The 13,290-nt window shown below is 42.0% G+C and overlaps 1 protein-coding gene across 2 annotated transcripts in view; it reads left to right on the forward strand.

Annotated features, from left to right (window-relative positions):
* ddx21 (DEAD (Asp-Glu-Ala-Asp) box helicase 21) overlaps nucleotides 1–13,290 on the forward strand; it is a 33,242-nt gene that overhangs the window by 16,225 nt on the left and 3,727 nt on the right. For both annotated transcript variants that reach the window (XM_067421682.1, XM_067421683.1), the window contains exons 6-14: nucleotides 55–172; nucleotides 1,212–1,397; nucleotides 3,776–3,921; nucleotides 5,085–5,234; nucleotides 6,668–6,829; nucleotides 7,628–7,747; nucleotides 9,248–9,321; nucleotides 9,825–9,984; nucleotides 10,723–10,857. In XM_067421682.1, coding sequence (XP_067277783.1) covers nucleotides 55–172; nucleotides 1,212–1,397; nucleotides 3,776–3,921; nucleotides 5,085–5,234; nucleotides 6,668–6,829; nucleotides 7,628–7,747; nucleotides 9,248–9,321; nucleotides 9,825–9,984; nucleotides 10,723–10,857 — 1,251 coding nt within the window. The remainder of the gene's footprint in view (nucleotides 1–54; nucleotides 173–1,211; nucleotides 1,398–3,775; nucleotides 3,922–5,084; nucleotides 5,235–6,667; nucleotides 6,830–7,627; nucleotides 7,748–9,247; nucleotides 9,322–9,824; nucleotides 9,985–10,722; nucleotides 10,858–13,290) is intronic.

The following is a 13,290-nucleotide window of genomic DNA, read 5'->3' on the forward strand; positions in this document are numbered from 1 at the left end:
GGATGCACATTTGGCTGTTGACCCTGACGGGATTAATGTGCTGTTTCCTGTCAGGTTCTGGTTCTTACACCGACCCGTGAACTCGCTATCCAGGTGACCAGAGACTTCAAGGACGTCACCAAGAAACTGTCCGTCACATGTTTCTACGGAGGAAGCTCATACAACCCACAAAGTAGGAGCTGTTTTTAAAACACTAATGATTGAAACTAGGGATGCACCAATACAGTTAGTCCACGCTTCAACACACACCTCGGTGTTCGGTTTTCTCTCTTCTGATCTCAGGAACAGAAAGAGGTTAAAGAGAAAATGTTTTTGTTGTAATACTCTTTCTTTATTTTACTTAAAATACTTGAAAAATCTTAAGACTTTACTTTAAAAAAAACTTGTACACATTCCTAGTGTATGTATAATATAAAATAAATATATATAAAGATTTACAGTGGCAGCTCAGAGATGAACAGATGAATTTAAGGATGAAATTGAATGAATAAAAGTAAAATTAAAACACTACATGGTCTTCAGTATATCATATAAATAGATTAGAAGCTACTGTATTAAAGTTTCTCATTATTCAAGAGCAGCGAGGGATTTTCTCTTGTTGTTTTATTAACATAATTTTAGAGGTGAACTGTCCCTTTAAGGACAAGTGTTCACTATAGGCTACTGTCACTTTAAGACCTGCTCACATCTCACACACACACAACTTTACTTTCACTTTAACCGTCTGTGTTTATATATGTTCACCTTGTGTGTGTGTGTGTGTGTGTGTGTGTGTGTGTGTGTGTGTGACAGTATTAGTGCAGTAAGACGACTCAGTCCAGTAGTCGTGTGTGTGTGTGACAGGCTTTAGTGCGCTCAGCTCATGTAAAACTGTTCATAAGCAGCCAATGAAACGTTTAACCAACGCAGAAAATAATGAGCTTTAGTGATTGTGAATAACTGTAGTGCTGTGAGTATAACTCTGACTCCAGCGTTTCAAGCGCGTAGACTCACTCAAACACAGCCTTAATAAACTAAGAGAAATATTTTGAATGGAAAGAAATATTCATAACTAATTAAATGCAAAACAAGCGCAGATTGAACCGTGAATGCCGTACCGAGCGGTTCAGTATTATATTGAGAATTGTGGCATCCCTAATTGAAACTCAATGAAAGATGTTTGTGCTCGAGCTGTGAAGACACATTTAATAACTGGAGTCGTTGTGCATCAGTCGATGCGATCCGCAGTGGCATCGACATCCTGGTGGGAACGCCGGGCCGAATCAAAGACCATCTGCAGAACAACAAGCTGGACCTGTCTCAGCTCAAACATGTGGTTCTGGACGAGGTGGACCAGATGCTGGACATGGGCTTCGCTGAGCAGGTGGAGGACATCCTGTCTGCCTCCTATAGGAAAGGTAATGTGCCCGCTGACCTCTTACCCCTTTAATCTCCGTCTTTACAAATCATGGAGAGCTGCACGAATGCGTTGGATTTGCTGTGTTTTGATGCCGATGTCGATCGTAAAGCCGTGAGCCATTGAGGGAAGGCTCGAGAGGCATTGGCGCTGCGCTGTGTAGATTATAAGCCTATAATACACTGATACACATCTGATATTCTCACACTGTTCACCTTCACTGAAGACAGAATCAACTTTGTTTATGTGAATACTCCACTAAATGAGCATTTGGACATCCGTCTTCTTCCGTCATTTTGCTCTAAACTATAAATCAGTGTTTAATAAATGCTGTGAAATCATTGAACTTCACGAGACTCTACAAGAGTGATTCCTGAAAGGCTTTCTGCAAAAACCCAAACACCTTTTAAAGAAGAAAAAAATCATCACTGACTTTCAAAGCTGCGACAGAAACGACTTTCCACTTCGAGGACCTTGATAGAAATGTAGTGGAGTAAAGAGGACGATATTTGTCTTTCAGATGGAGTGAAGTTAAAGTCAGAAGATTACAGAAAAAATAATACTCCAGTAAAGCACAGAGACTCAAACAGTGAACTTCAGTACAGGACTCGAGTAAATGAGCTGAGTTACGGTCCAGATCTGGTTTTTGTTAATGTTAGTTATCATTGATCCATGTTATATCAACTGATCATTGTTAGGTTTATCTTGGGTCCATTAAATAAGTAGGGATGCACGATATTATCGGCACGACATCGGAATCGGCCGATAAATGCTTAAAATATAAAAATCGGCATCGGCCGATATGAAAACATTATGCCGATATGCCTTGCCGATATGATAACGTGTTGATATGCGCCTGCAATAACTCACGTGTGCGAGGAGTGCTACAGCGATGAGACCATGTCAGCACTGCGGTCATTCTTCAGGTGAAAACAAGAAAATACATTACATGTACAGTGATTTATATTGACTGTTTTTAAAGGCTGCCTTGAATTTGTGAATGCACGTGACCATCAGCAGCAGATTTGCCACGTTTTCACAACAAAACTAGCCCAAAACAAGCCCAAAACTAGCCCAAAACAAGCCCAGTCGCGTCTCCCCACTCTCTAGCGCGTGCGGCAGCCTCCACAGCAGCAGAAGCTCCTCCAGGTCCTAGTGCCCTCCCGCTAGACCGCTATATATTTATACATGTAGTGGGGGCGCTGTTGTTACACTAATACAATGAAAAGTAGAATACACAAATAAATTGAAGTTACTTCTTGTTCTGAATAAACAAATCAGTAATGATGTCATAAATCACAAGCATGACACTTGTAAATTAAATACTTTTATATACAGTGTATTAATCTGTAATAAAACTTTACGAAATGGATGATGAAAAATAATCCAATGAGCTCTACAATAATTGTAGAATTAAAAGACAGCATCAATGGATGTCATGCCACCCCCACTTCATGTGCACAAACGTTAAATCCAAAAATACAATATTTAGGTTACAGCTGCATCTGGGGTGAAAAATTACTGACTTTATTATTGTTATTTTCAGAGCTTTTAATATACTCTTATCATAAAAAGAGCTTTATTAACATTTATTTATCTTCAACAAGAGTCCGTTTAGTAAGGAGACCTCAGAAATCTGAAACCAGAATGAAAAAAAATAGTTTTTGCTCAAAATGGTGTTGTTTCCAAACGACGGGAAAAAATAAACATATATATCGGCATCGGTCAAAATGAGCTGAAAAATATCGGCATATCGGATATCGGCAAAAATCCAATATCGTGCATCCCTATAAATAAGTAATTTTGATTTTAGTGATGTTATCAAACAGTAACTAAGAAGTTCGAATAATGAATTCTTTACAAGTATTTTTCATTGTCAGTTTGGCAATAATGAAGCCACGTCTCAAAGTTTTACTGAACAATAACAGATAATCAAACGTGTTATCAGTAGGGCATGTAGTTCAGATTAAAATATAAAAATGTTAAAGTTTGAAAATAAATAGCCTATTAAGTCTTCAAGTATTTGATGCTGTGATGAACAACATTGAGATTACAGGAAATGATCGGCTGTTTGGAGCGTTTAAACGTCACTAGCGCAGCTCTGGGGTAACCGCTGCGGGGCATTACTGCAGCCATCGCTCAGTCATGTGCAAATACACGCCGGCTGGTTTATCTGAGCGTCCGTTCGACGCGGAGTACAGCGGGTTTGAGCATTTTATACGGTTGATGGGCAAAGTATTCTTAACTGCATTACAATAATATTATTATTATTGACGGTATTTTGAGGTGCACACGATAACATGGTCCATATTCATAACCGAGATATATCGCATTACCCCTTGAGCAGCGCTAACAGCCTCTCTGAACTCTTCCTCTCAGACGCAGAGGACAAACCTCAGACGCTTTTGTTCTCCGCCACGTGTCCGTCCTGGGTTTATGAAGTGGCTAAGAAATACATGCGGCCGCAGTTCATCCATGTGGACCTCATCGGGAAGAAGACCCAGAAAGCAGCCACCACAGTCGAGGTAACGTGAGATTCTTCTTCAGATCAGACAGGAGGATATTAAAGTATATATAAACTATATTAAAATAGTTCACCCCAAAATGAGCCTGATGTTTATCTGCTGACCCCGGGCGTGTGGCGTAGGTGTGTTTGTTTCTTCAGGAGAACACAAATGAAGATTTTTAACTCAACTTTAGTGTGTGTGTGCGTGCGCGTGCATGCGTGTGTGTGTGTGAGTGAGAGAGACATAGGAAAGCTATATATAATGTTTTGCTCACAATATTTTTGTAAATGCAAACTTTCTTTTGTATGTATTTTTGGATGTATTTCTGAGAGAATGCAAAAGCATTGACGAGTAATTTTTGTCCCGTTGTATATCAGTTTTCCTTCACCGCGTCCCTTTAAGGGCTTTGTCTATTCACCAGCGGATGTGAGCCGCTTTCTGTGATATTTGCTTTAAAAGAGTTTTCTCTTGTTCAGCAAAAGGTTTTATGATTGCATCTTTTTCTGCTGTCATAGTTTTCTTTAGATTTGCTTCTCAGTTCCAGGCAATTTTAGGCTTTTCTCGGTTCATTCCATGTTTTATAGGCAACCTCTGTCATGGTAATTCAGCCGGGTTTAAATTATTCTGGTGTATTTTAGTTCTGCGCTCCAGAGACTAGGTGTTGGTAAACTAGGGAAGCCCGAGAGTAATTGTGACTTTATCTCAGAATTGTGAATTATAAAGTCAGAATTGTTAATTTATATCACGCAATAGCGAGTTTATATCTCAGAATTCTGGCTTTATATCACACAATTGTGAGTTTATATATAATTGTAATGGAAAAGAATAGAATTGTGACATAAGTCGCAATTACTCTTTTTATTATTTTATTTAGGGGTGGAATCGGGCTTCTATAGTAATCTGTTTCAGAAACCCATTTTTTAAGTCGCACTTAACTATTGTAGATTAAGGCCTACTCCTGGCTTAATTTAAACCCTCTCTAGAAAACCAGCCAATCAGGACCAGAGACTATCTTTATGCAAATGAGTTATAAACCTGCGCTGAGACTGAATTACTAACGATTCTGTTCAGTTCAGAATCACTTTAGTGACGAAAACTGATTTATTTTGCGTATCATCAGCAGCCTAACGGGCAGTTTTAAGACGGAAGTGTCACCTGTATGTGCTGTTTAACCCTTACAGCACCTGGCCATCACCTGCCACTGGTCTCAGAGGGCGTCGGTCATCGGTGATGTCATCCAGGTGTACAGCGGCAGCCACGGCCGGACCATCGTCTTCTGCGAGACCAAGAGAGAGGCCACTGAGCTGTCCATGAGCCCCTCCATCAAACAGGTGTGTGTGTGTGTGCGTGTGTGTGCGTGCGTGCGTGTGTGTGCGTGTGTGTGTGTGTGTGTGTGTTTGTGTGTACTGCGAGACCAAGAGAGAGGCCACTGAGCTGTCCATGAGCCCCTCCATCAAACAGGTGTGTGTGTGTGTGTGTGTGTGTGTTTGTGTGTACTGCGAGACCAAGAGAGAGGCCACTGAGCTGTCCATGAGCCCCTCCATCAAACAGGTGTGTGTGTGTGTGTGTGTTTGTGTGTATGTGTGTACTGCGAGACCAAGAGAGAGGCCACTGAGCTGTCCATGAGCCCCTCCATCAAACGTGTGTGTGTGTGTGTGTGTGTGTGTGTGTGTACTGCGAGACCAAGAGAGAGGCCACTGAGCTGTCCATGAGCCCCTCCATCAAACGTGTGTGTCTGTGTGTGTGTGTGTGTGTGTGTGTTTGTGTGTACTGCGAGACCAAGAGAGAGGCCACTGAGCTGTCCATGAGCCCCTCCATCAAACAGGTGTGTGTGTGTGTGTGTGTGTGTGTGTACTGCGAGACCAAGAGAGAGGCCACTGAGCTGTCCATGAGCCCCTCCATCAAACGTGTGTGTGTGTGTGTTTTTGTGTGTACTGCGAGACCAAGAGAGAGGCCACTGAGCTGTCCATGAGCCCCTCCATCAAACAGGTGTGTGTGTGTGTGTGTGTGTGTGTGTGTGTGTGTGTGTGTGTGTGTGTGTGTGTGTGTGTGTGTGTGTGTGTGTGTGTGTGTGTGTGTGTGTGTGTGTGTGTGTGTGTGTGTGTGTGTGTGTGTGTGTGTGTGTGTGTGTGTGTGTGTGTGTGTGTGTGTGTGTGTGTGTGTTTGTGTGTACTGCGAGACCAAGAGAGAGGCCACTGAGCTGTCCATGAGCCCCTCCATCAAACAGGTGTGTGTGTGTGTGTGTGTTTGTGTGTACTGCGAGACCAAGAGAGAGGCCACTGAGCTGTCCATGAGCCCCTCCATCAAACAGGTGTGTGTGTGTGCCAGCCATGTCATGCTGTTGTTTTCTGGCTCTACTAGAGCAGGTTTTCTGCTTTAATGTTGATTATTTCTCATATTCTCCATTGTTGCGGCTCCTCTCTTCCCATTCTGTCAGTAACTCTGATTAGTTCCTGTCTCTGTGAAGCCCCTCCTTCTAAAACACTCTGTGATCTGATTGGTCGGCTGGAGCGGTGTGTTGTGATTGGTGTTTGGGAAATGCCCGGCTCCTTATCATAACCGGCAGTTTCAACACACAACCAGGGATTTTCCTGGGTCAAAAATGGTCTTCGGTGGTGACTGACAAGTAAATGTACTTACGTGTGTGTGTGTGTGTGTGTGTGTGTGTGTGTGTGTGTGTGTGTGTGTGTGTGTGTGTGTGTGTGTGTGTGTGTGTGTGTGTGTGTGTGTGTGTGTGTGTGTGTGTGTGTGTGTGTGTGTGTAGAGCGCGCAGACGCTGCATGGAGACATCGCCCAGAAGCAGAGAGAGATCACGCTGAAGGGCTTCAGGAACGGGACCTTCGAGGTGCTTGTGGCCACTAATGTGGCGGCGCGAGGCCTAGATATCCCTGAGGTGGATCTGGTCATCCAGTGCTCTCCTCCAAACGTACGTCAGCCTGCTCCAAAACATCCAGCTTCAGCTTATACTGCAGAAACAGTTTAGTTTATACCTTTATGGCCCATTCCGCCATGACCCATGATTATAAAAGTAACAATACATTTATAGTTTTAAAAATCATTCCACATCACAACTATAACGACACAGAGGAACGATATCCATTATTTGATATTTTTCCATCTTATTAAAGGGTTAGTTCAGCCATGAATGTAAATTGTGTGATTAATTCCTCCTGTGGTTGGCCAGCCGTCAGACCTCCGCTCATCTTCACACACTAACCCCAACCCTCACTACAGCTCTACAATCATTTATGAAGAGGCCAGAAGAGTTTCTGTGCAAAAAAACTAAATAACGACTGAGCCGCTGTAGTGAGATGGGCTTTGTAACGACGTCTTTAGTGCCTTTATGGGTCTTGAGAGAGGAAATGACATTGGTGTCAATGAAGGCCTTTCTGAGCCATCGGATTTCAACACTAATATCTTCATCTGTGTGTGAAGATGAGCGGAGGACTGACGGCTGGCCAACCACAGGAGGAATTAATCACACAGTTTACACTTCAGGCTGAACTAACGCTTTAATAATGTTTTTTTTAAAAACTATGTTGGTTAACAATATTGGGATGCATATCGTATCGTGAGTTCAGTATGGGGATATACATTGAATCGCCACACCAGTGTGTCGTTACACCCCTAGTGAGTATATTTGAGTGCATGTTTGAACCCAGCTGATGGATTGTGATGTATTGTTCCCTGCTGTTGTGAGCGTAACCATGGGCTGTTCATGCAGGATGTGGAGTCGTATATCCACCGATCCGGCCGGACTGGCAGAGCCGGAAGAACAGGCGTCTGCATCTGCTTCTACCAGCGCAAGGAGGAAAGCCAGCTCATGTATGTGGAGCAGAAAGCGGTGAGGAGACACGCCATTCACACGCTACACACACATCCTTTACCTGAGGAATATGGGTTAACCAATAAACCAATGATCAGACGAACCAATCAGTGCCATGTGATCGGACGGGCCTTTAATCCCCGGCTTGCTGAATTTTAAAATCACTGACAATAAAATCCCAAATGCTTTATTCTCCCACTGTCCCACAGGCCTTCGATTTCCGTTTTAAGTCGGTTTAATATTTTAATATCACTAGTTAAAGGATTAGTTCCCTTTTTAATAAACTTTAGCTGATAGTTTCCTCACCCCATGTCTTTCTTCAGTGGAAACAAAATGAAGGTTTCTGGTTCCTGCACTTCTGTTATCCACGTATTTATTTCTATAGTCTCCAGTTTACTTGATCTCACTTATTTTATTCCACATCTCTTATTTCTTTTACTTGATTTATTCATAATTCTACATATGTATATATATATATATATATAGCACCTTATCCTATTCCTATTTTATAATTTATTGTGCTTTTTTTGTTGATTGTTATTTGCTATCCATGGAGCGGACCTGTTTACACTTCACTGCCGGTTGTATTCTGTATAACTGTGTGTGTGACAAATAAAACTCTTGAACTTGAAAAAGGTTTATGATGAAAACACTCCAGGATTTTTCTCCACATAATGGACTTCAATGGGCCCCAAACGGCTCAAGGGCCAGATGAGAGTTTCAGTGCAGCTTCAGAGGGTTAGATGATGAATAAGGGTCTAATCTAGACAAAACATCGCTCATTTAAACACAGAATAAAAGTCAGATTGTGAGATAAAAACTCGTAATTTTGAAAAAATGTCAAAATCAGTAAACACTGATTCTGTTCTCCTCCGACATAGTGTGATCTTTTCAGCGTAATTGCATATTACGTGACATCACACGCATCACAGAACAGAGCAAGGCCTGCGTTTGTGCTTATCTAAACAAACCATCGTCATTTAAACACAAAATAATAGTTTTATAAGACTCTTATTCATCGTCTAACCCTCTGAAGCTGCACTGAAACTCTCATCTGGCCCTTGAGCCGTTTGGGGCCCATTGAAGTCCATTATGTGGAGAAAAATCCTGGAGTGTTTTCATCAAAAGCCTTCATTTTGTTTCCACTGAAGAAAGAAAGACATGGGGTGAGGAAACTATCAGCTAAAGTTTATTAAAAAGTCAACTGATGCTTTAAGACTAGCCTTTCTAAAATTGTGAAATGTAAATAAGCGGTCACTCTTTATTACGTGTCTCTAACCGTGTACTTGCATCTGAATGGATTATGTACAGTGTAGAAGGACGGGTCTGCTGGTGTGGGTGGGTTAAGTGTACTTATATTAAAAAACATTTCTGTAATGACGTCTATATTGACAATGTAAAAACATGGATGTACTCTGGATCCAATGATTGATTTAAAGAGGAGCCAATGGTGTCAGCCGAGCGAATGATGTTTGTTTAATGGCCGCTAATGCTAACAGCTCTTGTGTTCTCCTTCAGGGAATCACCTTCAAACGGGTCGGCGTGCCAACGGCCAATGACATCATCCAGTCCTCCAGTAAAGACGCCGTCAGGTCAGAGTTCAAATGATGGCTATTAGTCAGTGTTGATGCCGGTTTAAAGTGTTAAGGGGTCAGTTCAGCCACAAATGTTAATTCTGTCATTCCTCATGTAATTTTGAAATCGCCCATCACTATATAAGTCGTTATTTAGTGTTTTTCCCGCACTAACTCTATTCTGGCCTCTTCATCAATGATAGTAGAGCCGCTGTAGTAAGATGGGCTTTGTAACGACGTCTTTAGTGCCTTTATGGGTCTTGAGAGAGGAAATGACATTGGTGTCAATGAAGGCCTTTCTGAGCCATCGGATTTCAACACTAATATCTTCATCTGTGTGTGAAGATGAGCGGAGGTCTGACGGCTGGCCAACCACAGGAGGAATTAATCACACAATTTACATTTATGGCTGAACTAACGCTTTAAGTGTTCTGAAATATGTGGAAGTTGTGAGGAGCATAAAGATGGTCATGTGAAGTGTGGCTGATCCTCGTGTGTGTGTGTGTGTGTATCGCTCGCAGGTTCTTGGACTCTGTTCCGGCGGCGGCGGTGGAGTATTTCCGCGAGGCTGCACTCGAGCTAATCGAGGCCCGCGGTGCGGTGGAGGCGCTAGCAGCTGCGCTCGCACACATCTCTGGAGCCACATGCCTCGAGCAGAGATCGCTCATCAGCTCAGACACGGTACGTCACACACACACACACACACACACATTCAGGAGCCTCAAGCAGAGATCGATCATCAGCTCAGACACGGTACACTACATCATGCACGCTTATGTGTCTGAAAGAGTCTCTTCTGCACTGCAAAAAATGCTCTTAAGTATATTTTTGTGTTTTTGCTTAAAATAAGCTAAATAATCTGACAATGGGGTGAGAAAAATAATCTTGTTTTCATTCCAAACAGAAATAAGATTATTTTTTTAAGCAGAAACTCTCTTCATTTAGATTTTATTTTGAACAAAACAAGAAAATATCTTCTGTTGTTTTACTGATCTAGTAAACTCATCTTGATTTAAGAATTGTGAGATATTTAGACTGGAACCGAGACAGAATGACTGAGTAAGAAGAGCATTTTTGCAGTGTGCTCATTAATCTGCTCATAACTCCAGTAAGCAGTGTGATATTCCTCCAGTGTTGGTTTTGCTTTTGATCAGCAGTGTATGTACAACGTAAAGTAAATACTAGATGTGTTAGAAATATTAGCCAAGTACATGATAAAATCAGTAAATATTGCCCGTAGTCCAGTCAGTTGCACAGATTAAGTGAACAGCATCTGCAAACATGGAGAAACTCCTGAAACATTGATTTTAATACACCAAAGCTCAGGTTAATGGAGTTATTAGACGTGGACGAGTTTGTCCATCTGTAACCCCAGTGATGGGAATCTGTGACTGATCTTTATGAGTGGTTTTCTCTCAGGGATTCGCCACCATGATACTGAGCTGCTCTCAGGAAATGCACAACATTGGTTTCGCCTGGCGCGGACTGAAGGAGCATCTCGGAGAGGAGATCGATGAACACATCCGACGGATGACCTTCCTCAAGGGCAAGAAGGTGCTGCTCTCACTCCTTTATTCACATGGGGACACCACACTTGAGGACTTACAGGATTATAAATATGAATATAGCTATGAGGAGGACAGCGAGCGTCAGACCAACTCCAGCCATGAGTAAAGACCCCTCAGATCTAGACTAGCATCATGCCATAAAATTCCAGAGCAGTTTGGTCCATCAGCACACGGTCCTTAACTTATTATGGGTGTGGGCTGAAGAGGATCTGACTCCGTTTTGGTGAAAATCATACAAACGGTACAGGAGGAATTAAAGTGTTTTTAAAGGAAATCAAAATGGCGGGGCGAGTTGGGCCTACTATAGCAAATGTGGTACTAATGTTCTCGGCATGACCCGTGGAATCTGTTCAGACCCGTTTCATTATAGTAGGCATGCTGCACTGAATCTTAGGAGACCAGTCTAGTTATATATAGTCAAACTGTTCAGAAGTTCTTCTGACCACTAGGTGGCACTGTGCCGAAACTAAAGGTCCATCTCATGTTGTCTAAACACACACCTAATTTGATCAGAATATGCTAAAGCTTTGTGCCGATATAGCCTCATGTCCATTTTGGTGCGTTTTCATCGGATTTGTTGGCGTTAATTGAGAACGGTTTGGTGAATTTACTTGAGTTCCATGTTTTTGTTGCCATGGTCTGAAGTGAAAATTGGAACAACTGCCTAGGATGAGTTTTAAACAAGTATTTTTTTTTTAAAGATCAAAATGGTGCCCTGGAAGTTAGACTGACTATGGCAAAGTTGGAATCTATGCTCTCGACAAGACCCAAGGAAACATTACAGTAGGCAAAACTAATCAAAAGCTATTAGCATTTTTTTTAACAACAAGATGGTGCTGCTCTGGAAAGGTGTGCCTTCAGAGGATGGTGCCGAAGACTGAGATGAGCAATGATAGGCCAATGCATCAAAATTCAAAATGGCCGACATGGGAAAATTGGATATTATCTGACTTGGCATACTGCACCAAATTTGTTTGATTTTTGGCCTAACCGGTCAGGAGTTACAGGCAGAGATGTCCATCTCTGGACCACTAGGTGGCGCTGCGCCAAAACTGCCGGTAGCCTCCGCTCATGAGTCTACGGTTTGGTCAGAACACACTAAAGCGTTGTGGAGTTACAGCCTCACATTCATTCTGGTGGACACTTTGTCAAATTCATTCGTGCATTAATGAAAACCGGTTTGACGAATCAAAAGTCCGTAACTTTAGTGTCAACATGTTCTGAAAATGATCCGGTTCAATTTATGGAAATGAGCAACAGTTAGAAATTCAAAATGGTGGAAACATTTTCACTGCAATCGAATCATCTTGAGCCACGCCCTCTTTATAAGTAATTAGCATATACGTGAGTGAAACACAGCAGGTGGCGCTAGAGGGACTGCAGTAGAGACTCTGAAACTGCTGTGGTGTGGCTCGGCTCAATCTTCCTCAGGCGCTCATGAACCCTCACCGGTTAGATGATGTTCACTCTAATCCAGCTCACACACGACGTTTATCTGGAGCTTACTATACTTGCAGCCATTAACAAAGTTTTTTTTTTTTTTTTTTTCATATTTATGTTTAAAAATTGTCATATTATTTTTGAATTTAATCTGATTATGTAAAGTGCAAAGACAGGGTTCCCGCGGGGTCTTAAAAAGTCTTAAAAAGTCTTAAATTCAGAAAGTTACATTTAAGGCCTTAAAAAGTCTTAAAAACGGCCAGATTTTCATCCTAGGTCTTAAATTTAATTTACCAAAGTCTTAACTTTTACTTCCATTCAGAAACAAAACCTTTTAGTTTTCTTTTCCCGACTGCTTCATGCATTTTTACTCCTTACACTTTTCCTTCAGCTTTTCAGAAAGCTGCGATTGGCAAACGGAAAGCAAGAAATTACCGTAATAAACCATATTTTGGCAAAAAGCGCTATTTGTCTTTAAGGATTTTTTTAAGCGTGCCAAATGTTGAGGATTTACGGTCAAATAGCGCTTTAATATGCTGGCGCCAACACTCGCATTCTAACAGGGTTAAGCGTAATGTATTCTGATGTGTTTGATCTGACTGGGTGGGCAGCTGTCAATCTCAGGCCCAACCGTAGATCCGCCCCTATCATAGGCTGGTTGTTTTGTCTGGTCTGCACTCGTGTCTACGCGCGTTTTCAAAGAACATGGGTCTTTGCACACTGAGTCCGATATTTTCGCATGCGTTTTTTCATATTCGTGATCTGAAAAACTCGTCACGCACAGAGACCTTGCACATAGAGTCCGATGCTTATTAATGAATGTGTTACGGGGAAAAACGCAAAACAAGACAAAGTGACGTCTAGTGAGGATGATTTGTTTGTCCTGAGGAGATATTGGGTTCATCTAACGTTACTCCTGTGATCGCGTAGAGAGGAGAGTTTCCCTATCAAGCGGGATTATCCAGATCGACCGATTCAA

This window comes from Pseudorasbora parva, chromosome 17 (assembly GCF_024679245.1).
Source record: "Pseudorasbora parva isolate DD20220531a chromosome 17, ASM2467924v1, whole genome shotgun sequence".
NCBI lineage: Eukaryota > Metazoa > Chordata > Actinopteri > Cypriniformes > Gobionidae > Pseudorasbora > Pseudorasbora parva.